This window comes from Pezoporus flaviventris, unplaced genomic scaffold (assembly GCF_033815535.1).
Source record: "Pezoporus flaviventris isolate CSIRO_AGI_PZ_B2104156 unplaced genomic scaffold, CSIRO_AGI_Pfla_v1 ptg000081l, whole genome shotgun sequence".
Lineage (NCBI taxonomy): Eukaryota > Metazoa > Chordata > Aves > Psittaciformes > Psittacidae > Pezoporus > Pezoporus flaviventris.
In genome coordinates, this window is record NW_026892629.1 from 4,606,256 (window position 1) to 4,631,844 (window position 25,589).

The 25,589-nt window shown below is 39.5% G+C and overlaps 1 protein-coding gene across 1 annotated transcript; it reads right to left on the reverse strand.

The window, feature by feature from the left end:
• Positions 1-1,153: 1,153 nt before the first annotated feature.
• Positions 1,154-12,259, reverse strand: CUNH6orf58 (chromosome unknown C6orf58 homolog). Its single transcript, XM_061474981.1, has 6 exons — positions 11,884-12,259; positions 8,843-8,929; positions 5,365-5,549; positions 4,060-4,193; positions 3,468-3,706; positions 1,154-1,523 (listed from the first exon to the last, which is right to left on the reverse strand). Exons 1-6 carry the CDS (start codon positions 12,251-12,253, stop codon positions 1,336-1,338), a joined length of 1,203 nt encoding a protein of 400 aa, XP_061330965.1. The 5' UTR covers positions 12,254-12,259; the 3' UTR covers positions 1,154-1,335.
• Between the last annotated feature and the right edge of the window lie 13,330 nt (positions 12,260-25,589).

Consider the following 25,589-nt stretch of genomic DNA (forward strand, 5'->3'; position numbering starts at 1 on the left):
CATACTGAGGGAATCTGTCTATACTACAGTATTTAATATGAAAAGGCTGAAAGCTTCAAATTTGATTGCTGCTGGTCTGCAAAATAATAACTTTGGTGGAAAACAGTCGAGGCACTGATTTTGGATTAGAACACGTTAGGAGGAGCTATCCCCCGTGTCTCCCGGCGCCGCAATAAAGAATGCCTGCTTGTCAGCTTGAAAACTTTGTTGGCAAGTTTGTTCCTGGAGTTTTCTCCGAATCATGTTTTCCCTTGTTTTGACTTACAAATCTAAGGCTTGTGTTATTTTTAACTATGCTGCAGTGTAGGCTGTAGTCTAATAGGATGTAGCAGGCAGTGGCCATCCCCAGCTGTGCACCAATGAAAGAGAGCTCCAAACATGCCTGCTCTCTAGGGGAAGCTTTCACAAGGATAGAGGATCCAAGTCAGCAGATTTCCTAAAAAACCTTCAACCTCTGCCTGCCTGCAGGACACCTGTCCCACTTCCCAACAATCTCCGAATGCCAGGTTATTCTTATTAATTCCCAGCACAGAAACTTGGGTCTGAGTGTGCCAGGTGCTGGGAGCGCAAGCAGTACATCTCTTCCTCAGTAAACAAATCTAATGTATGACACACTGCAACAAGAAGGGCTAGACATGGGGGAATGAAAAAGCAATTTGTGGCTATACAGACTACACAACCACATAAATAAATAAACAAATAAATTGATAGATCAATGTTTTCTTGAAGTAAATGAAATGAATAAAATACCAGAATCATGTAAGAGCTGACAGAGAATAAGCCCATTTACTTCAGGACTGGCTCCACAGCACCACACAAGGCACGCACTGGTTGCAAAGCAGCATACTGAGGGAATCTGTCTATACTACAGTATTTAATATGAAAAGGCTGAAAGCTTCAAATTTGATTGCTGCTGGTCTGCAAAATAATAACTTTGGTGGAAAACAGTCGAGGCACTGATTTTGGATTAGAGCTTCAAAAAAAAGTTTCTGATGATCACCTGTTGGACCATCAAAGACTTGAGTAATTACATAATTGGTGGGATTCCTGTATACAGAGAAAAACCCAGTCTGAAACAGAATATAATTTGCCTTTATTTACTTTTGTATCTAATAATGATACATTATTTAGAAAGTTGAGAAAAGCAATAAAGTAAGATTTTCTGTGAGGCCTTTTATTTATAAAGAATTGCGTTAAGCAAATGAGCTAATTAGGAAAATTAAGGATAAAAATATTGATTCAATATGAGAGATGCACACATGGCTACTCAGGAAATCCTGCTGTAAGAAATTACCAAATCTGGATTACCAGGCACATATCTGCTAAAAGATTTAATCACTCAATGTTGGAACTGCTTTTTCTCAAGAAACTGGGTGCTGTCAAATCAGTTCTTTTCAAATCATTGTTCATTCCCAGGAGGTCAAACTTCTGGCCTGCAGCCATGTCTGCAATCAGCTTTTGGCCCATTTTTCTTCCTTCTTCAGTAGACATAGCCTTTCGCCAGAGACTCAGCAGCAATCCTCCTTGAAAAGAAACAGGAGAAGACATTGTCAAATTAACATGGAGCACCCGCAGCTCACATACACAAGGGATGAAGCCCAGGAGAGTGGTGTATGTGGGTATTTGTCCAGCAGCAAACACCCATCACTCTCCTGTGGATAGTGAAATATAGACAAAGACAGGAGTGTGCCAATGGGGCAATAATTGCCCACAAATGTGTAGGGAGACAAAGGCCATTTATTCAGCTCAGGATCCTTTGTACTGACAAACTGGGCTTGTTCTCTTGTCAGCAGTCTTCCAAGTCAAAATGGTTGAATATGCACTTTAAGGTCTTGGTCTGCAAATGTGCATGGCTTCAAAGCTTATGAAGCAGTAGCCTGGTAGTTATAGTCAAGCACATCTTTGTTTTTACTCTCAAACAACCAAGAATTTGCACTTTATGCCAGCTAAGCCCTCAAGCTAAAGAAACAAATGATCCTTATACTTTCATACAGGCAATAAGCAGTGGCTGCCTAGGAAATATGCCTAACCAGTCCAGCATTAGCACCAGTTTGTCTGCTTCACAGTCTTCTCAGTGCTGATCTTTATGGGGGATAAAAGACCCACAGAGGAAATCTGACAGTAAAAAAAAGAAAAAAAATGTTTATTAGAAAACCAAGAGGGCTTTATTCTTCTGCAAAACATGCTTTAGAAGGAAACTGACAGCAGTGGAGATCTCAATTTGCACAGTATTGCACTGGGGAGATGAGGAGTTAAGAGGAGAAGGCAGCAAACAGTCCTCTTTCCTAGGAGGACTGCAGGAGGACTGCAGGAAAGGTGAGGACTGCAGTAAAGGCCTTGAATAGCAAGGCACCTGCTGTTCTGCTTTCACACACCAGTGACAGGAAAAGCATAAAAATTAAAGCTTTTTGCTGTCCATGGGTCAGGAAACTTTAAACACAGTGCAGCCCTATCTCAGTACAGGTCCTAGCTGGACTGGCAGAGGCAGCGAAAGGAAAATAGCGGACACTCAAACTCTGAATTAAGAAATCAAATCTCACACTGGGTTGGAAAGGGTCCTGTCCTAAGAGGTACTGAGAGCCTCTGCTGCGAAAGGTGGGAGGGTAGCACTCTGTGATGTGAGGATGCTTTTTTGTAGCACTGAATACCTTCATTATGTGGCTTTTCAGCTACAATTAGTGAGAGAATTTTCACTGAAATGTATGGGCAGAAGAGGATCACAAAAAAAAAAAAAAACACAACACCATAGCTCTGGAAATTAATCAACTAATTTTTCAGTGTATTTTTATACTGTATTTTCATTTAAAGATTCAAAAGAACTTTCCTCCACAAATGACAAACAGAAACATGCAACGGAGCAATACATATGAATGAACCGAAATCTGAGAAGAATGCAGTTCTGTGTCTCACCGCTGGATGGTGGTGCACAATTTATTTTGTAGTGAAGCAGGCCTTGTCTAAAGGTGCAGTTTTGATGGGACAATTACATTCTCTGTTAAACTAAACACTGAGACAAAACCAAAAGACAAAACAAGAACATTTGTGGGCACACAAACTGTTGTTCCTGATCTTTTTCCCACTTTTTTTTTTTTAGTGACCCCAACTGATTTAATAAGTTCATTTACAGCTTTAACGGTTTCAGATTTAGCTGGTGAAACACAAACTAGTATTTGTGGTTTAAAGTTCCTGTAAAAACTGGAGAAAAAAACTAAGATCATCTTTCCAACAAATGATGCATTTATCTCCTGTGAAATACCGCATACTGTCAGTGTTGCATTTGCTTTCTGGTGCGTTGTTTACATATGGTTCTATTTTTATCTGCACTGATTTACTGTCAGTCTCTATGAAGTGCTTATACTATTTTATATTAAAAAAAAAACCTGTGTTTGTATGGAGAAAGGTATAGAAAGAGAGAACAAGTTATTAGATATCTGTGGAGTACAAACATCTGTAGGTTGGGTTCGTACCTGTTATTTTATTTGTTTTGTAAAGAGCGCTCAGTGAAAGCAGGACTCTATTTTGCTGTGGACTGAAGTCACTAATGAATGGGACAACATCCCCTACAACAAGCATCCTCTGGGGCAGGAAAACCTGGAAGTTGTTTGTGGTCAATAAATCTGTAGAGAAGTATGTGGCTGCAATGAAATCTACAGCATTAGCCCAGTCTTCACCAAAATTTGCTTCTGGATCAGAGAGGTATTTTAAGCTGAAAAAGATCAAAATAAAAATGTAACAGATGATTGACATGCCCTGTAGAACACCTAATTTATCCTGGCATCGCTGCCTCTGCCCAAATTAAATACAGCTCCTGACTTGGGCCCTATCTCCCAGAGAAGAATCATCATCTCATTTTAAGCCCACAGCCTGCCCACCCATCACAGCCTTAGCAGCCATCTCTCGCTGATTCTTTCATGCTCCAAGAGAGCAGAAGGGAGAGCAGAGCCTAAAGAGCAGAGGCCTAAAGCAAGAAAACTCATATGGACTTTGTTGGGATACTATCCTTCTAAAGAGGTATGCAGGTAGGAAGATCCCCATTGGCCACCCCTCTCATCCCCATACCTGTCACGGAACTTGGGCTGTGCATAAGCAATGGAGGCAACATGTGCCCTCCACATGAGAGAGAGGGCATCATCCAGTTTGAAGGAGGAGAAGGTTGCAGGGCTCTTGGCTTTGTGTTCTGTAGATAACAGATACTGCAGAGACGAAAAAAGGCAGAGAAACATAGGGGAGGTTTAAACCCAATTAATTTTTTAGACTTACACACAAGCCTCATGTAATAGTAAGTTTGCAAGCTAAGGGAAATTACTTTTGAGTAGTTAGATTGTGCTGGTTTGTAAATGACTACAATGTCTGACATAGGGACAGAAAGGTGATTAATATAGATGAAGATGGAGTCAATGGGAGTTGCTATTCTTTGACTTCAACAGAGTGAGGGTTTTATCCAGATAATTTAGGTACTTTGTCCCAGTAATTCAGTGTACTTTTGTATCTGAGTGCCATGGAAGTTTCCGTGCTGAAGTATTGGATTCCTTGAAAACTTGTTTATGTTCTTTTGGCCACAACTTTCTGAAGGTTTTCAGAAAATAAGAAAATGCTCCTTGATGATTACCATTATGGCTATTTGAGGAGTAGGTCTTTTATAACAACTTCCGTAACACACTACTTAGGAAAATTAATCTTAAGAAAAAGCAAATCTTACTCCTAGAAATTCTACATTCACTCACAGTTGCCAAGAAGGACTTAAGGTTTAAATGTTATGATCATTATTAACTATTTGACTATTAACAAAAATGCCAAATATAGAAGTCTATCTGTAAAAATAGTTATTGAATCAATGAAGTAAGAAATATTGTCATCTTTGGGATTTGAGAATAGCTGAATGAGGAGGAAAGAGAATATCTACTTGTATAAATGTGTCCTTCTGAATAAAGTTTCAGCATTTTCATGGTTTTTTTTAGATATTCAAAAGAATAAATGAACCCTATAAAACCAACGCAAGACCATTTCTCAAGGGTAATGTTCTATCTTGCATGCTTATTTTGCATTGCTAATATAAGCACTATAAGCAGAATACAAATATAGCTGTTAACAAAACAGTCTCTTGGGACAGAGTCCAAAGTACAGAATTATCTTAGAGAAAGAAAGGAAAAAACCCAGAACCTGTAAAAAGACTGGCCTTCTTATGTCTGACTCACTTTATCTTTTCGTTTTGTTACTTTTATAGCAAGCTGTTACTGAAAGCAAACTAAGCTCTCTGAATCTTACAAATAACAGTAATAATAGTTTTTAAAGGTAATATTCTGGTATAATTTCCCAGAAAATATGAAAAAGCCCACCCCAAAACACCAAAGTAAAATTGCTTACTTCAAAATAGGCCTTCCAGGCATTCATAAGATTGGGAATGCGAGACTGGCAGTCAGCAACACTATAGCAGAAATCAGATCTTCGCTCCTCTGGCGGCAATATTTCAATCTCATATTGCAGCTGCCCAAAAAGTCCAGCTTCCACTGCCCCCAGAAAGGGTATGACAGCCAGGTAGTAATTCATACCTTAGAAAGAACAGGGTGTTAACCTCATGCAAATTAAAAATTCCTGCATAGAAAAAAGAACATTCTCCCATATTAGATGCAGCGGTTTCGAATTGCCAGTGATACAGCTGTGTTCAGCAGTAGGACACATGTACTGACATTCACTAATGATGATGTCTGTATTGATTTAGATACTTTTTGTAACGTTCATTTATATATTGCCCTTTAATAGCCTTGCATGAGCTTCTTGTTCACTATTTTCATGAGAAATGTTGAAACCTTGATTTCACCTCAGAAAGTACTTACATTCCTTTAAGTGGGCTTGCATATATCACACATTTGTGCCTGCTTGGGTAACTGAGAGGGCAGGCAGAAAACAATGAGGAGAGGACTATATTGAATATTATACCAGGCAAAAAGGACTGACGTTCTCAATCAGGAGTGTCTCATACACCTAGGGATATATTAAATGTGAGTTTCTGGTTTAAGCTAATTCCTGGATTCATATGAATTCTCAAGCCAGAGAGGGCTGCCCCGAAGGCCAGCTGAAACCACTTACATCGTCAAAACAGTGAGAGAGGTTTCTGTGCAGTCTGAAAGACTTTTTGTGTGCTCCTACGGCAGTAGGGTAAATCAAGGTTGAGTTTATATGTTTTCTAGAGGCAGCAAAATTAGTATCAAATAAACGTGCAGAGTTTAGAAGTAAGTCAACAGCAGAAATGCAAACACGAAGAAAGTAAAGGTAATGGTTTCTATTTCAGGAAGGCCCCCTGCTTGCACAGGGCTATGTAATGACCCTCGTTACTTGTCACTGCGTGGGATGCCTTCCCATGGAGCACCTACTGCTAGCTACCCACAGAGATGGAAAACTGAAGTTGGAGTGAGTATCACAGTCAGCTTTGGTTTTATTTAGAATTTACATATTTAATTTACTCTGTGCTTACAGCTTTGTTTACTTGAAGATATATACATTAAATTTCTAGCTCAAAGGCAGAAGCTTCATTCTAAGGGCCTCTACAACAAAGCACTTGTGTGTCAGGGAAGGGACAAAGCTGTTTGCTGAAGCCTGCCAGCAGGTCTGGTGGAAAGGGTGACTTGCAACAGGACAGCAGGGGAGCTGAGGGAGTGAGGGACAGAGTGATGGAGAGAAAATGTACTACAGGAAAAAAATGTGTAGCTTTCCCTTCCCTAGGAACGAAAGGGATATTTAAACTGGAGGGCTTGCAAGGCATCTTACCTCCTTAAAAACAAAAAATACCAAACAGAAGTTTTCTGTTGTTTTATTTCCTTTGGATATAAGCAGTGATTGTAATCCATACATTGGTCTTGTCTTTCTTCCCCCTACCTTATCTGTCAGTTCAATTTCTTTTAGAATAGAAGATAAACTTTCTAAAAGAGTTAAGTTCCAGTTTCAGAAAAAAAGAGTCCCTAAAAATATTGACTTTGACTCACATCAGAAAAAAAAGGGATTTTGCACTTTTTTGTTTTTTTTTAAGAATGTATTTGTTCATCTTTTGAAGAATAGAAACAAAAACATTGTTTGAGAGATTTTATTTGGCCTGGCTGGGATATGTTCTTCAATTTTTGTAGGAAAATTAATTAGATTTCATTAATCATATGAGAAAATGTAACAGTTGTTTATGTTTTTGCATAGGCTCAGAAAAGAAATCCCTTATAAGATGAACTCTGTGGAAATCTAATTATCTATTAGTTTGAGGAATCTGTTTCCATATAGACTTGGATCTAAAAGTACCAGAGGGAAACATGCGACACATGTTCTTGCACTTGAGACAGAGAACACTGTAGTATCAGTGCTTTTTTTACTGATGCTACAAATGTTACTCACTGGGCTGCTCTGTGCAATAATAAATGGACATCCTTGAGCGGCATGCGGCATTCCAGATTCCTTCCTTTCCTCTTTGGCAAAGCTCTTAGGTAGAAGTGGACATAACTGGGTGCTGGTTTTTTTTTTCTTTCTATGTAAAAACCTGGTTATAGTATCTTGTCTCACACACTATTGTTTCTCCCATGATCCTGACAGTGGACCTACCCTCATGTCCCAGGAGGATAAGATGTTCTGCCACATCTACCAGGAGTGATGCCAACAGCAAATAGCTGAGTTAGCTCACAGCTGGTCCTTCAGTAGAGTTTGTCACTTTGCCTTTTCTCTGCACTGCCTAGTGCAAAGGTAGTTCCAATTTTGATACCACCGTCACTGAGATGGCACTGCTTCCTGCAGTGCAAATTTGCTTGGGTGTAATGGTTAGACACATTCTTCCATTACACCAGTGTTATACATTTTTACAAATGAAATTCATGTTTTTGTCAGGTTAGAAGAAACCATGCATTAACTTGATCCCTCCAGTTCAGCAGGGATGAAGTTAATCAAACTTGCATCAAACATGCAAGACATATGAAAGGCTTGAATTATCAAAAGTATCCAGGTTTTTTTCTGATGTTTCTGTTGTGGGGAAGACTGAATTATCAGGATGTGTGTTTTCAGAGGTATTGAGGAAAACACTGAAAATGTCTAGGGCATTGTCACTGGAAACTCAGATTTTTATACTTCTTTCTCTCTGTCACTGTGTTCAGTTTGTTTCTACTTACTGGAATAAAAAAAAAATTAACAGAATTTTAACCTTTTAGAACTCCAAAGCCAATATTAAAGTAAATAGAAATTGTCTTATAGCTTGTGTACACCAGATTAAAGTATTAACTAAGTTTTAGCTGAATCCTTGAAAGGCTGTTGGATAAATGTCAGTGTAACGAACATAATGAAGTTATTTGGATATCATGGTCATAAATTCTCCCTTTATTTCATTCTCTGTAGCCTCCTGACCACAGTGAAGTTGTGAAAGTGTAACTGAAGACAGAAAAGTCCTGTTAGATTTGTATTACTGAAGGTGATGCAAGAATCACAAAGATTCCTGCTTGACATTTTCACACTAAGTTTTAATTGGAAGTATTAACATCTAAACTGAATAAATCTGTTCCAAAGAAATTTAAAACTCTAATTTCTACAAATGTCTACAAATGCAGATACCCATTGTGATGTTTCTCACACATTTTTACGTGCATTTTTGCAGTGTAATTCTTTTTAAAGCTGCAAATTCACAATTTTTTCCTTCCTGAAATAAGTTATTGAAGTCAGTTGACTTTCATTTACTCATGCTTGCTGCAAGTTTTTAATGGAGAATTAAGTAGCACGGAAATTATTTTGTAATATAGAAGCCTAAGGGGAAGAAAGATTCTAAATTGCCTTCTCAGACAATAAACATATTTTGAAGAAGAACAGTGAAACAGCTTATACTTACAGGACCACCAGCTTCTTACAGATATACACAGGAGGTCTCCATCTTCATAGCCACAGGAAGTCACATTGGAAGGATCTGCTAATCTGCCTAAATCAAATGAAATAATACACCAAATACTTCCCAATCTTTTTCACAAAAGAAATCCCACTGTGATGAAAAAAAAATTACAGAAGAATGCAGAATTTTGCTCAGAGACAGAGAACAATTACTGTTGTTTTGCTTCATAAACTACTGTTCCTAGAGTAGTTGTATTTCTCAGTCAATACTTCATGCAGTGCATAGTAATTTGGTTGTGTTTTTATAGTTCGATATATTCCTCAGTGTAAATGTACTCTGAGAATTTACGGAACTATCTGAAAGTAGGACATCACAGTGACATTTCTTTGGAGACATAAATATACATGCACATACAGACATAAACACATACATAGCTGATGTTGCTTTTTCCATAGATGCAGGGCTGCTAGTGTAGGAGAGCTGCTTAATGAATGGAAGAGCACAAACTAGATGCACTAGTAATTGTCACACCTAATTGGGCTGTGTGATATGGAATCCCTCCAGTTTAATGATGCACACAAACATGGCCTTACTGTGAAGCTAAGCATGCAAACATTGTGTCTGATTAAGAAGGTTTTCAAGCGCATGTGCTGTAGCAAACATGCAAGACATTTCACAATTCTTCATGACAGCATATAGAGCATATTTCATTTTAAGCCCATGACACGGAGAAACAACATAATTCCTGAAATGTACATGTACATTGTGTGGTAAGCAGTCACATAGTGAGTCAGGAAGTGTGCTTTAAGTGTATGACATGAAATTACCATGGTCAGGTCCAATGCTTGAACTATTCAGAAGCTCCCCACCTCTGCCCTGCAGAGCACTTACTCTGGTGAGTCAGCTAAATGACAGCCTCATTTCTGTCAGTTTAGAAGTAAACCTCATTACATTCTTTAAACATGCACATGATGATTTCAGGAATGTCGGCATTACTTTGTTTTCCTACTCTTCTGACATCCAATGCCACCTGAATCTTTTTTTAAGTTCTTAAATCCAATGCTCCTGGATTCGTACTTCTATATATCACTGCTTCCAAGTGGGGGTAGAGGTTTTCCGGCTTCTTCACTCTGTGTAGGCAGGACTTTCAGGTTAGCTCTGTCTCCCAGGTGACAATTTCTATTTCCAAAATCTCATTCCTACCAAGTGTGCTGTCTCAACATCATTGTCTCTACTGAAAATTTAGCCAAATTACTGATTTAATTTAATGTCCACGAGTAGATTATTGCATATCTTTCTGCCACTCTTACTAAGTAGCAGCATCACTTGCTCTTGATAGTTTATATAGAATCATACCCATAAAAATATTTTCTCAGCAACATAACTTTCATGACCAGACAGAATGGTTAATTCAACAATTTTTGTAGTATTTTCAAGGATCTGTTGTCTTGAACCCTGAACTTAAACCCTGCTTTTGTTTACACAAGCTTATTATGCCAGTATACAAATGCTTCAGTCATTCCTTACTAATATAGCCCAGCTGCCTAGGATTAGGATTAGGTTTAGCCAGTTAGTAACCTCACTACCATATGTACCAAAATTCTGTCTTTCTTTCCCCCTTATCCATTCATCCTTCTACTTATCACATTTTTTTACTGTAAAACTCTTTCCAGCCGTGTGATATTTCACCTTCTAATATTTTTTTAACCTTTTGATCATGTAATTTCAAAAATGTATCTCCTTGTCTAAGGACCAGCCCTATGGCTGTTTGGCAGGTGACAGTAAGTCGTCACCTGTCTGTGCAACCGGGTGTAAATCTTCCTTTCACCTACCATGTCCCTCAACTCTATTTGGCAACTCTCACTGCAGACACATCTTCCCTTTGTGGAGGAAGCCACACTACACAACTAGGTCCTTTCCAGCAGGTCACCACTCAAGCGTAGCTTCTGCTTCCAGTCATCTTTGCCTCTGCCACACATTGGGCCAACTTTCCGGCTGCACCAGCCATTCTCATGATCTTCTCTTTCTTTTCCTGTACATAAAGAGGAAACAACTTGCCTAAACTCCAACCAAATTCTTGCTGCTGTTTGGCAGCTAGTTGCCTGCTAAGATTTTGCTTACTGTACCTTCTTTTCCTCATTTTGACTTAGCAATTAATTTTCTGTTAGGTGTGACTAAATGCTGGCAGCCTTCCTTCACCACCAGCTGCAGCACCTCTGTCTTCTTCTGAACACACAGCTTCACCACCTTGTGAAGCTATACATTACAGCCACTACAGAAAACAACAGTCAGACTTATGCGTTGTTACCACCAGGCACAAGTTCCTGAAAACATTATTGACTCTTCTACCTTTCTTTCCACATCTCCTGGTTGCTAGAAAAAGGCAAGTCAACTCTGGCTTTGAAAGGAAGCTTCACTGTCTCCTGCATGTGAAGCAGCTTGTGGAAGAACATGTTCTCTCATAAAGCTCTTGATAAGATAATGCATTCTTACCCGCAAGGGACCTTTCACATGTGTTTCTGTGCCTCCTTCCTTGGCAAGGCCAACAAGCAAACAAGAATGGCTGCTCAGATGGCAAACAGCTTTTGGGGAATGAGCCAATACCTCACCACGCCTCCCCCCCCAACAAGCAGAACAAACTTCATCATAACATTAACAACAACAACAAAAAAGCCTATTAGTTACCAGTTTAAGAACAGCACTGCAGAGTCCAGGCCCTGAAATATACCTAGTATAAATTGAGGCAACTGGGATTTTCAGGTAACTGGAATATTGTCCATCTAAACCACACATCTTCTGAATTCTGACCAGTACTATGTTAGCAGTACACATTTAATAGTGTTTAATAGCTATTGCTCAACAAGAGAAGGGTGTTCCCTTCATTTAGGATTTCTTTTTCAAATTGGCAGTTTAGCTCGGTATGTCAAAATTTATACCATCTGAGGCTGTACTGGACTTGCAAGGCAGAAACCTTGGAAAGAATGGCCCAAAGTAGATCTGGTAAATACTTTGCTGTTCCAGCACCTTAAGGGCATAACTCATACCTGTACGAAATTGCCACCCATGCTGCAATGGTAATCCCCAGAGAATATTGCCAAAATTTTGATATCCAAAGGCAGTAAAATATTTGGCTGAAGAGTTTAGCAAGCTCTTGTACAGTCCCAGTCGCTCTTGGTAGTTCCAGGCATTGATGACGATTTTGTTGTCCTTTACTAAGAAATTCAAGAGGTTTTCAGGGGCGAGGTTCCACAGAGGGGGATAGATGTCCTCTTCGGTGGCATCTTTTTCACTCCACACTGCAGCAGTCACTGGACTCAGGGTAATAGTCACTGTAAGAAGAGCATGTATGCCGAAGTAGGACCACATTGTGAAGGTGTGTGACCCAGGCGTTTGTGGCTGCAGGGCTTTTATCATGAAAGGTGAGGGCTGGGCAAAAAAGGGTGACTCAGGCACAGAGGTGTTTATCTCCCTTCCCTCTTTCCAGTGACCCTGACGTGGAGCTGCCAGGTTGACAAGCTCTGAGTAATGCTTTGTCCTCCCTGGGGAGCTGGATCCAGTGGGATCTGGGGAGCAGCAGCAGATATTTAAGAGGGATCAGATTGATGAGAAAACGTCCAGATCTATGCTGGCCACCACGTATACCCACCCTCCCACAAAGTCAATGTGCTACAGTACTGATTACACTGTATTTGTCACATTTGTGCCTCTGGGGACAGCAGTGCCACAGAGCTCACCCCTGCCAGACACAGTCAGGGTTAGGTTAGGGCTGAGGTAGGCGCTCTGATGATAAACTCCAGGCACTGACCAAGGAGCAGTAGTGACCTAAGCAGGCACTGCCACTAGCACCTTTGTCATTTGTCCTTGGGACAACTGCCTGCAGCCTTCTTGTCATGAAGGCATTGGAAGTAGCCAAACCAGCCCCGCTGCAGGCCGTTCAGCACCTGACTAGCTGTATTTATTTTTAGTGTTAGTTTGCTTTGTGTAGAAATGGTCATTATAAAGACCTAGAGTCTCCTACTGAAGCTCCACAATCTTGAGATAAAAAGAGAATAGAATCCTCCACTGATAAAATCGGTGTCTGCCTCAATTACAATACAACAAAAATTAAACTGTCCAGCTACCTTCACCTCACCTACTTCTTTATAATCTTCAGCTGCTTTTTCTCAGGTAAGCAAGGGTTACCAAAGAGCACTCATCAAACAAACACATCATTTGTTATCTCTGTAGCTTTTCTTTTGCATGAGAAAAATTGCAGATGCCCATTTTCTTTGAAGTAACTCTGTGAGTTCTGGTCGGGCTCTGTGTGCCTAAAGTACCCTGAATGAGAGAGAGCAAGTCAAAACTGGCTGAAAACTTTTAACAGTAAATTTAAAAGAAATGCATCATTTCGGTTCAAACTTTTCCAATTTTTGCTATTTATAAAGTAGATTTTCTAGCAAATAGCATGATTTTTCAAAGGTTACTTTTTATTTTTAGCTCCCCTACTGAGAAAGAAACCCAAAGGTTTTTGAAAAACAGTGTTCAACAGAGATTAGCATAGATCTGAGAACACTTTTCCTAATCATGCTACCTCACAGACGTTTGAAATAATCAAGCTGTAATCAAGTTGTTCTTTCACTGAGTTTCTGTGGATTAGATTTATCTAACCTAACTGTGGATATTTAAACATTAACTTATCTATGTAGATTCCCTCGACAGCCAAAGCAGAGAATGTAACTCATTTAAATACACTACTGAGAGATGCATTTCTCTTGACTGTCTGCAGAGGGAGTTGAAATTACAGGTTTAGCTCTAGACATATAGAAATACTTCAGAGTAAAAAAAAAAAAAATCAATATTGGTTTAACCTACTTTTACGTAATAATTTCAGAAATGGCTTCAAAGATACTTGTTTTTTCTTGAAAGAAGACATTCTATAAAATACTCGTAAGAATAAATGCGAAGAACTGCATTGGGTTTTTAATATATATAAAACATACATATGTATGTATATATATACACACATAATATATATAACATATATATATTGGAGCCTAATATATATATTAGGCTGTAATTGAGGTAATAGGCAGCAAAGCTCACCTGAAAAGCAGGAATGCTGAAAAGCATTAGCTAGGTTCCAAGATATGTGGAAGAAAGTGTGATTCTATGATATAAATGGCACAAAGGTCTCAATTGTACTCAAGCAGAAATGCTAGTTGGGAACATGGAGGAGTGAGTAACAGTGGGGGTTATTTTTACCACCACTGAGACAAGTGTCCAATTTGTGAGTCTAAACTCTCTCTGCCTTTCTGCAGTCAAGGAGTAGAGTCTGAATTCTCCTACCAGTCATTCATACTACATGAGCGATTTCGCTTTAGGTGCCTAAGGTAAAGATACGTGAATAAACATTTCCATTTTTCACAGAGATACCATACATTTACAGCCTCATGGCAGATTACATGTAGTAAATTACATGGAGTGAAAAATCATAAACCAAGAATACACCTACTAGACAGACTACTGAATGCCTTCATTTTTTTAAGTTTAAGCCTTATTATGGTAGCAGAAGGACTTCAACAACCCTGTTAATCTTTAATGAGTCAAAAATAATTTTTAAATTAATGTAATAAAAATATTCCTCCTGCAAAATATTATAATTTGTTTTGTAGCTCTTACACCATTTCCACACTTATCTGTGTGGGCAAATAATTTTGAAGTTTTTGAAGACGTTAAGAACAACAGCTTTACTTTGAGAAATCTCTGCTCTGGAGTTTCCAGCTTGGAATCCAGTCCTGCTGGTTTGCTGCCCTGAGTGGGGTGAGGGGGGTATTCATGTGGCATTGACTGGACTTGAGTGGTATTGCTGTCAGGTCTTGAGTCATAGCATCCCTTCAGGGAAGTCAGCATTTTAAATAAGTGAAAGATTAAGGGAGATTATTGGTAATGACAGCATCACTGATCTATTCACCACTTTCTTAATAAGTACTCTACCAGTTTCTCGGTACAACTGTGCTCTTACAGACATTGAAACAGAAGCAAGTCCTGGAAAAGACTGCAGATAGTGACAGATGGTAAATTCAGGTCTGATATGTAATTTTGTCAAGCTTCAAGAGAGAACACTGTAGTTTTCACCCGGGCGGCAGAGTTTGCTGCAAGGTAACTGCAGAAAAGCAAATAAGCATCAATTAGATTAGTCAAGGTGACTATAAGAAATGACAGGCAATGTTTAAGTCCCCAAACTGTCAAAACACGAAGTTCCTTAGTCCTGGTGGAATACAATGAAGCAGAAACTGGCAAGCCAGTGAGGAAGAGACATCAGTACCCTCACTGGAATGAGCTCAGAATTGATATGGAGCTTTGCAGGTGAGAAACCTTCAGGTAACCTGGGATGTAAATATCCTCCAGTCACATAAAACAACACTGAAATTTAACACATTTTCTTTTCAGGCAAAAGTCCTAAGGGGAAGAAGAATGAGTCTCAATGAACCTCCCTGTCACCATTTTTCCATGCCCTGGCACTTCCACCATTGATTGTGTATGCTGCTTGGCTGCAAGCAGTTCCAGGGAAAACAAAACCGTGCTGTAGCAAATGCCATTCTCCATGTATTTCACTGGATAAACTTGTAGCAGTGAATATATTTAGGTTGTTTAGCCATCTCTGTTGCTACTGTCTGCAGCTATCACTTTGAATGGACACTCTATTTATATTTTTTTCACAGGCCCTTGAAATTTGGCAGGGAAGATCTCCCTGGCTCCAGTATCCTCCAGCAAAATGTCATGGCAGGGTTATAGGAGGGATTTTAAACTGCTACTTCACTTCCTTTAAGTGTGGTTCTGAGTAAGGGTCATTAGCCAAAGCCTATGGCCATGTGAGTGGACTCCCCCACTAATGCAGCAATGCATGTTGTGGTAACAGCATCAGGCATCCGAGGGGGAAGTTACACTTTGCATGTGTGGATCTAGCATGAAGTGCTGTGTACTCATACCCTGGCTCCTTCATACATCCTTGGACCTAAAATTTCTCCTTCATTGGAAAACATCATTCCCATGTTATCTATTAATCTTTTTTCCCCTCTGCAAAAATCTTTCTATGTTATCTGCTGATCATGCCTCACCAGAAAGAGCAGCCTGTGCTACAGACCCCAACAATTCAGGTTTTAAATTGTGCTGATGAATCCTGCTGATGAAGGGTGGCCATAATAAAATACTCACTTTGTCTTTTCTGTTTGTTTCTTTGTTTAACAGAAGCAATTAAAAAAATAATTTAAATAAAATGATAATGAATAATATTCCAAATCAAATTCATTCACTCCTATTTTAGGAAATACCAGGTTCATAACTGTGGTAGGATATTTACCATATGCAGTTTTTCTTTCCCAGATGAGGCAGTCATTTTTCCATGAGGCTGGCTGGGTGAATGACTGGCTGAATAAATGGCTACAAACACAAGTGTAAATCCAATGTTTCCAGAGTTCCAATTATTACTATTAAAAGAAGATGAACTACCAACAGGCTAAAACTATTGATTTAGGAGCAAGCCTACACACAGAATGCGTAATGGGTACCTGATGCAGTCCCAGAGGTACTCTTTTTGATCAGAGTGCTCCAGGGAAGTACAGGCAATACCTAAATTTCCTGTGCAGGCTTGCTTGCAGGACCACTGTTAAGTTACATAAATATATAAATAAACAAACAACCCCCCTTCATCAGACCTGAAACAGGAAAATTTGAATTAACCTATATTTTCATTATGATATTATGAATATATATTTACCTTATAGGTTACTTCAAATGGTACCATAACCATCATGTGTTTTTGTTATCTTTGCTAAGGAAGGAAAGGTTAAACTGCATGAAGCTGGATATCTGTAGTACTTGGCACCTACAGATACATGGTCTTCATCACCACCTTTTCAACAACACATCATAAAAGACATCAGCCTTATTTTCATAATGTGATGGAATTCATTCCTTTAAAGCAGACCACCCAAATCCCCTACTTACTGAAATGAATACTTAAAATTTGATTAAACAAAAATAGTTACATTCCTGAGAGCATCAGGATTGTAAACTATTGTTTAATGTAGGAAGATGATCATACACTTTTAATATAATATGCCTATTTTGTCTCAGAGATAGTTACTCAAACACAGCCCTAAGCCTGCTTCTAAATTCAAGGAAATCTTTTGGCTGTTTGTTTGTATATCACTAGGGAAAGAGCAAACTGCAGGAAAAAGTACCAGAACCATATTGTGAGTTGGCTTTTTTTCAATCTTTCATTAATTATGCATCCATTTATAAGACAAATTAACTGAATCTTCACTTATATTTTTAGCATGGCATTTTAATTAGATGAAAATGAGAATAAGTGGGAATAACTAATTAGAAAAAAATCAGCATAATGGCAAAGATTCATTGAAAAAATACGCACAAACATCCAAAAGAGTGTATCTGTAGCTGGATGCTAGTGCCCAGATTAACTGATGTGAAGTGTCTAAAATGACAGCATCAATTAAAAACTTGGACCAAACCAGCTTTTTTGCTATTTGGAAGGAGTAAACAATTAATTCAGAAATTTAAATCTGGAGATATTTTCACCTCTTTAAACTCAGAGACTGCAGAGAGACCTCTGCAGTTTGCACAGAGCTGTGATCCATCTTCTTCCAGCTGCAGCCATTTTCCTTAGACTGAAAAAAATCAAAGGGAGGGGGAGGGGAGAAGCTTCCTTGCAGGAAAGGAAAGGAGAGCTAGCAAAAATGTTTCTCAGAGAAATAAATGAGTCTTTAGTGTGCAAGCTGGAAAGATAAATTTTGGTATAAGACAACTGGAATGAAATGTAGTGAAATAAAAGACAGGAAGTAGAAATCATCCTCACATTCACTGCCTAATTTTGCTTCTGTCATGGGAAAGAATAACACTTTTGTTGTTTCTAATTGATATTCTGTTGGTATACAACACAGTAACTTGGTTCCGCTGTTTCATTTTCAATGACAGAAGAAAAGAGGGTCATTTTCAAGAAAAAGATATTTCAGTCTTGTTTAGAGAAGTATGAATAGCTCACTAGAAACAGATTCCAAACCTATTTGATTAAATTAAGACGTATGTTTAACATATACTTCCTACACCATATCGTCTTTTTAGAAACATAATAATGGTACTATACACCTAGGAAAGGTATGGAATGAGCAAACATATACATGGACAGGTATTCAAAGAGAGAAATGGCTGCGTATTGACAGATACTTGTGCAACAAAGCTAGCATTATTTTAGAATGAGACCTAATCATATTCTATGGAGAGGTGTCACATCAGCAGCTGAGAGAGCAAAACCCATGTTTTGTAAGACAGAATATTTTTCTGGAAAAAAATTACAAATATTTCCCCTTTCCTTTTTTTTTGTGCTTTTTTTTCATTTTGCTTTTATTTCTTTTTAGATCATATCTTTCATTTCTTTTTTAAATCCAATACCTATATGCTCCCAAAGACTTGATTTCTGAGATCTCTCACAGGACACAATTTCATGCACACCAATGACAATTCCATAATACAAGTGTCCAACGCATAAGGATTCATGTGAAAAGTATTTCCTGTATCTGACAGCTATCTGCTGATATTACACAGAAAACACAAACATGAGTAAGTGCCACAAAAGGCTCCCAAGCTTGAGACCATAACAGAAACCACGTGGCACACAACTGGGCAACTGCTTTGGGACAGGACTTTCTAGGCCATTGCCCCATGTTACCAAAAAATAAGGCCTTGGATTATCAAAAGGATGAAAAAAAAATCACGTTTTGTTTTAAACTGGTTTGAAACGCATTCTTTTAGTCCTCTAAGCTGAGGACCTCTGAGGACTTACTGATTTCACTGGAAGAAACATCCAGCTTCCCAAACATTCCTGGGCTACTCCAAAGAACCTCAAATGAATGAGGCACATGCCCTTACTTGGTGTGAGTCATACTTACTTGTCACATCAGGGAGAATAGCCTTTGTTGAAAAAAAAGTATGTCTCCCACAGCCTCCCATCCAGCTCTCTGCCCCGTTGCCACCTTAGTTTCCAATATAACCTACCTTCAACTTCTCCCTGCCTGCACCACTGTTCAGATCATGCTCTGTGGTCACTGAAGAGAACCACAACATGATGCTTACTCTCAGGGAATGGCATACCATGGGAAACCATCCAGCAGAAGAGGCTGGGAGCTATAACCTGAATTTTCTTCTGCTGTCTGGATGGTGAAGGGAAGCTGCTGTGCTTCCTAAGAATAAAGGCTGCCCTTCTCAGAGAGTGATGAGACCTGTTCGAGATGACCAAGTGTGTCATTGGCACAGGTATAAGAAAGCCTTACCCTACAGCCTAGATTTAAATGAGAAACCAGAAAGACCAGGATTAATTTTTTTGCCTTAGCATAGATGTAGACGAAGGCTAATTTACACATACTAATACGATACACAGCTAAACACAATCAATCATAAGTTCTTGGAATATTGAAATCTTAAACTACTAAGAAGGAGGCAGAAGACAAATCCCCCTCCAGAACAGTGAGTATGAACAGCCAAGCTTTACAGAAGGCAGGCTTCTGAAGTCTGTGACTTCCTTCTGGAATTTCTGTTGCATTTTCTTCTAATTAATCTAATTTTAAAAAGATCAGCCTTGGAGACAGAAGATTTGGATTACAGTTCTGATTCTCTGCCTTTTAACAAATAATTTAAAAGCATTATAGTTTATTTTGTTAAATCTGAGTGATTCCATCAGGTTCTGATCCTGGGCTTTTAACCAGCCTTATACTAAAATTGCATGCCAAAATTTTTTGGCTTAACCTTATCTGCAAAAAAACCCTTGCAATAAGATATTTGATATTCTTGTGCCAGAACTGTGAATGGTAACAGGGTGAATGGGCATAACACAACTCCTAACCCGATGCTCTACTTCATTTATTTTTTTTTTCCTTAAGAGTCCTCATGTTCACAGCTGGAAATACAGAATTTACCTCACATTTTCCTTCGGAGTCAGCACAGGCGCCGGGCAATCTGTATGGGTAAATTTGGCTGTGTGAATTTGGGTGTGACCACTAGGTGGTGCTATAGAACTTGTCAATGCCTGTCCCTTTTCACACGTAACTGGAAAAATAAAAACTTAGAATCGGAGTAGAACTTGGTTCCTATACAGTGGCAGACACGCACATAAGCCAAACCTTAGCACTGACGTAAAAAGTCTACATTCCTCTCTCGGTCAGCAGTTGCTGACAGATGGATGCAACAAGAGGGTACATGTGATTTTAGGGCTTCTTGTGCCAAACCAAAAATATCGTGGCAAAGTGCTGCAGAATGATTTTAAGCAAACCTTCCTCAGCCAAAGTGCTTTCAGAAACTGGTGGAAAGTTAACTTTTGCCTGGCTGCTTTTATACCATGCCAAGTATCAGCTCTTTTCCTGCACTCAGGATAATGCCTTAAACTGGCATAAAGCTGACTGGACTAAGTCAGCTTGGTTTTGGTCCAGATGAAACTTGTGCTGGCAGGCAATGTAGTAGTGTACAGAAAAAGGCTGTGACTCAGAAAAAATCTTTGGAGTCATTCTGACTTCTCCTATTTTTCCTATGAGAAAAAGCTCCTCTGATCAATAAAATCCTTGATGTCTTCCACATTTCACATCTCTATGTCACTGTTCAAACACTAAGCAAACAGTGAATCTGAGTCTCAGGATGGATATAGTTACAGATACAGACAAGTCCCTGCTCACATATTCATGAGGTTTTTATCACTTGCAGAAATACTGAAAGGAAAAATCTCAACTGCTCTTGCCCCAGGGGAGTATTGATCTGTGCAGTTTCCAGAACTCCCTGATCAAGGGACGCTGCATATACATTAATGTGCTCACCAGGCAGTCATGGAAATAACTCTGATGTCATAGATGTGCTCATTTCACACCACTGGTGCAGGTCACCATTATCTGAACAGCTTGAATCAGACTAATTGAAAGCATAATTGATGAGGGCAGAAGGGCTTGAGTTACACTTTAAACTTGCTCAGAGAATTGGTTGATCCTTTACCTAAGCTTTGGTAATGATTGCAAGATGTAGCTTTAAAAGGGTCTTCACCAAGACCTGCAAAATACTTCCAAAAGGTGAGTTGTCCAGTTAAATCTAATTGCTTTTCTTCTTTTTGGTCTTTTACTAGACTACTGATTAAGTATCACAGGCCTTCAAGGATAAAATTGCCTGTTCCTTCATACATAAATATGCTCAGTCAATCTGCTCATTTGTTTAAAGTTAAAATGTACTAATGCTCTTGGATTGTTTATTTTGCTTGGCTCAGTTTATCCATTGCATGCTCTCAAGCGATACCAGATAACACGTCAAGATTAGTAGCGTCCCTACACCCTGCTTATCACATGCCATTCCTGGAATGGCCTACTCTATCCCACTGCTCCTGCTCCCCCTCCTCAAAGGAGAGCCAGGGAGAAGTCTCCTTCTGACAGCCCCTGCCACTCCTGTTTGGTGTTGCTCCTACATGAAAGAGGGGAAAGACAACATCTTTTTACGATCCCCCCACTGACCATGTTTCTACCTCAGCCTGGAAGGGAGTGAAGTTCAGGTAGAATTCAGATCCTAAATTCCCCCAAGAACTGAGGAGGACACATGCAGAGTAGTGAAGATAGTGCGGGGCTTTGCCCCACCCATGCAAAGCGTGCTTTTTTATCCCCATGCTCTGGCTCACTGATGTGGCTCTGGTCTCACTTTGTAATGTTCACCCACCAAGATACATGAGTGTTGGGTGACTATGCTTAGTTCTTGAGTTGAACTAAGAAAAGAGAGACGGTGCTAAATAATGGCCACGTGTCCTCCGCTCCTAGATAACAATGTCATCTGACAGATGTCTTGAGTCTTCTGTTGTTGTATCCAGGAAAAAAAAACAAACAACCTAGCTAGTGTACTAATACTATTAATTACAGCATAATGTCAATAAAAACATTCATTAACACCACTGATATTTTACAGTGAAATGACAGAAGGTGTTTCCATTGCATGGTTATTAAGACACTGAAATATCTATCTAAATTTTTTTGTTGCTTTATATGTGGGAAAAGAGTTGTGCTTGTCTTCCTCAAATTATAAAGTTCTTATGGCATTTCACTAATTTGAGACCAAGTAATCATAGTTGTTATTTAATTCTGCTATGAAATCAAGAGACAAAGTGCAGCAAGTACTTGTAGTGCCTGAAAAAAATGTGTTATTGAACACACCCTGAATTGTATATGGGGAAGAAAAAGGTATAGCAATTCCGCTTGTATGCAGCTTACACATCTCTTCTAAGATTTACTTTCTGAGTGTATTTATACCGTGTTCTTGCAGCTCCTTTTCATTTATTGCCTATGCTGAAAAAGAAGACATGAAAATGCATATGGAGAACGTAAGACACAAGGCTGGATTTAGTAATCCTCCACTGTTGGACTCTTGGCAGAATCTGATCCTGATTCCTATTGTGGGATGATTTGCGCAGACTTTGCCTGCAGGGCCTCAAAAGTGTCATGCTCCTGCCTGAAAAGATGTGTGTCTCCTCAGTGTCCCAGGAGGCACGAAGCAGACTGTGGCAAGATTACCAAATAGAGTACAGGAAAAGAGGACATTAAGATTACCCAGCAGTCTTCTGCCAAAAAGAGTGGATTTCAGGGAGATCACTGAATGGACCCAGCAAAGCATCACTAAGTCCTGTCTGAGACAGCCACCACTGTAGCAAAGATGTACCTTTTCAGATAAGACACAGCAGAGCAGCTGTGAAGGCTGTTGCTATTGTTGCAGAAGAGAAATCTGTAGTGATAAAACTTTAGCATACTTGAATTTTAACATTATCAGAACTAGAGCACTGAGGATCTGTAGCCTGTGAACAACTCTGGTCTCTGTCAATTGAGTGTGATTACAAGTATATTGATAAGAGTGTAACTGGGGAGCAGATGCTGCTACCTCTTTCATACAAACTAGAGAACTTCTGACTTAATTCAGCTAGACTTTTCTATCTGTTGTGCATTAAGCTCATTCTCTCATCAAGAATATTTTAATATACAGCTGAACTTTTGTACTTATTCCCTGTATGCAACTTCAGCTTCCAGTGATAGGAAATAAGGCTTCTCTGCAAGCAAACCTTTTGCTTCCTGTTTCATCAGCATTACTCCAATAGCAGTATACCTCAAACATCTATTTTTCAGTTTTCTTATATGTCTCCAGTTGCGTTATGGAGAGGTCAACTCCCTCCTTTGTGCATGCAGGGAAACTACTTGATTTTTCCAGTATGCTGAGAAGGATGCCAGCAGGAACATTCTTTACCCAGGGGAGTCATAAGATAAGGCAGATTCACAGCTCCTCAATTTCTCAGCTTTGCAGAAACACAACATTTTTGGGGGCTGAGAGTCTCTGTTGCATTATATAGGCAGTACCCAATGTGCAATCCAATTTAACTGCTTTAGTATAGTTATGAAACGCTTGCATATGGCCTAGAAAATGGGGCTGAAAAGCTATAAAAGTAAACATAATCAAATCAGGTTCATAATTCAGTGCTCAGATCCAGACTCAGAGCCCAGTGGCTCACAAAACATCCTGCAACAAGAGAGAACATTGCCACAGCAGTCACTGAAGAAGACACTTACTTACTTTTGCTGAAAGAGGGATATTCTGGGCTCAAGAAGTTTTCACACGTCTTTTTGTGGCCTTTAATGATAGCGAAGCCTTCAGCACTGTAGTTGCATTTTGAGCTATTAAAAGTATGGTAAACAAAAAGAAAGCTGGAATTGTGCTTCAACTCAGGCATTTTTTAAATTATTTTGGATTAATGGAAAATGCATGCAAGTGAAAAGCAGTAAAAATGCCTTTTCTTCTCCCGCCCCTCAAAAACCTGAATTCAGTGCTCTCTGAGAGAAGGGACTTAACTACCCTGAGTTAATCTGTTTTTCATAGCTTGCTCCAGGATGAGATCTGAAGGTTAGGAGGGGAAGAGACAGCAGCGAGTATTATCATGACTTTAAGTGAGTGTCACACAGAAAGTCATGTGGTACATTGCCAGCATCAAACAGGAGATCAGAGTGCACTGCTTATATTTTTTTCTGTCATACAAAAAAATGTTGCATGCAAAGACAACTGCTGTTCTAATAAAATCTCTTTGTAGTACAATTCGTTGTTATGATTCACAGGCTTTCTCAGGTTATATGAAGTATTTCACATGAACGGAACATTGGGTTCTTTTTTTTAGTAATCATGGCAGAAATAATCAGTGACTTGAAAATATGTATTTGCTTTATAGCAGTTTATTTAGTAAAGCTTCTAGATTAACCCTCTCAGTACTCAAATCACTGTGAACAATCCTGTGCCACCTTAGAGGAGACATTGAGTTAACTGGCCAAAGAATCCTAACATTCCTGTCTGGCCATTTTAATGACAATGTGAGATTTGCTACTAACCTCAGTGGAGACAAAATTTAGCCACAGAAGATTTTAAAGGATATCACTGTAATATGAGGTTTTGTTTCTTCCTGCACATGTGTCTTCCACACCTACAAGACAACCTGGAACATGGGAAAAGAGAGTGAGTTTGGAAAGAGCAGATCCCAGCTTTTCTGAGCAAGTACAGAATTGCAGCAGGGTAATCATATGCCTTCCTTGGACTTTCTCCCTCAGTAATGAATGAAACCTGTGGGGCATCCTATATATATATATGTTTCATTAATAACTGATTATTTAGAACAAACAGAAACACCTGCATTCGTTGCTGACTTTGTTGAGATAGAGACCAAGTTAACCCCACACTCAGAGGAGAGGGAAGGAGAAAGACTCACTCTGCAGCACCCTTTCCAACCCAAAGCCATTATCTTAAGCTTAAGGGAATCCTTCAGTCACGGTCTCCAGTGCCTCAGATCAATAAAGGATTATCTCAGATCTGTGCTGCAGCATTCTGATTCTCCATGGGCAGCAATATCATCTGTCCAGGGTTTACATTTTGCTGTGCCAGTGTGACCCAGTGTCACCTGCCCTGCCCTTTCTCCACAAAGCCTGATAGTTATTTTGTTTGTAATAGAATTACACCAAAGTAAGATGTGCTGTGCTGAACACCATTACTCCACTGGGACTCCAAAAAATATCAGGCTATTAGCACCTTGTCTGTGCTGTGCTTCTGAGAGATGCAAAGCATACAGGAAGGAGATAGGGTGAGGAGTCCGACATCCCCCCAGAGTTTGCCCTGTAGCAGCAAGTTCTCTTTTTGCATTCTCCCGATCCTCCCAGGCTACCATAAAGGCCACAAAGGTAACACACCAACCCTGATTTCCATGGCTCCCCATTGGAAATGCTCCTTCCTTGCCTCCACCTCCTCTCCCTCCCTCCCACCAGGGCAATGACATTGAAAAGGGGCTGCCTGATAGGGTGATGTGCGGGTGAAGTCACCATAGAAACGGGGATTCTGGCCCCATTCCCACACCGAGCTGCAGCACGCAAAGCTGCTGTAGGTATAATCACAGCCAGCTGACGCTGCCTGTCCTTCAAAACCATATAAAACAATTCCAACATACACAAAGAAGGATATGGGGGGCAAATAATTTTCTCAATTGCTTTTCAAATGTGTGATCCGTGAATCAAAAGCCATACAACAGAGCTGTTATATATACTTCTCAATACACCTACAGAGCCTTTTCCATCAATATGTACCAGAAAAACCTGATATCCTGATTTTACTATTGTGATGTATGCCAGAAGTCCTCTGATTTCTCCAAAAGCACCAGGGCATTATG

Excerpts from the sequence above, each read along its gene's own strand:
- CUNH6orf58 (XM_061474981.1), bottom strand. The coding sequence starts at position 12,253 with ATGATAAAAGCCCTGCAGCCACAAACGCCTGGGTCACACACCTTCACA. Across the intron at positions 3,707-4,059 it reads CAGCCCAAGTTCCGTGACAG|CTTAAAATACCTCTCTGATC; the intron begins GTATGGGGATGA and ends GATCTTTTTCAG. Across the intron at positions 1,524-3,467 it reads CAAAACAAATAAAATAACAG|GAGGATTGCTGCTGAGTCTC; the intron begins GTACGAACCCAA and ends TTTCTTTTCAAG.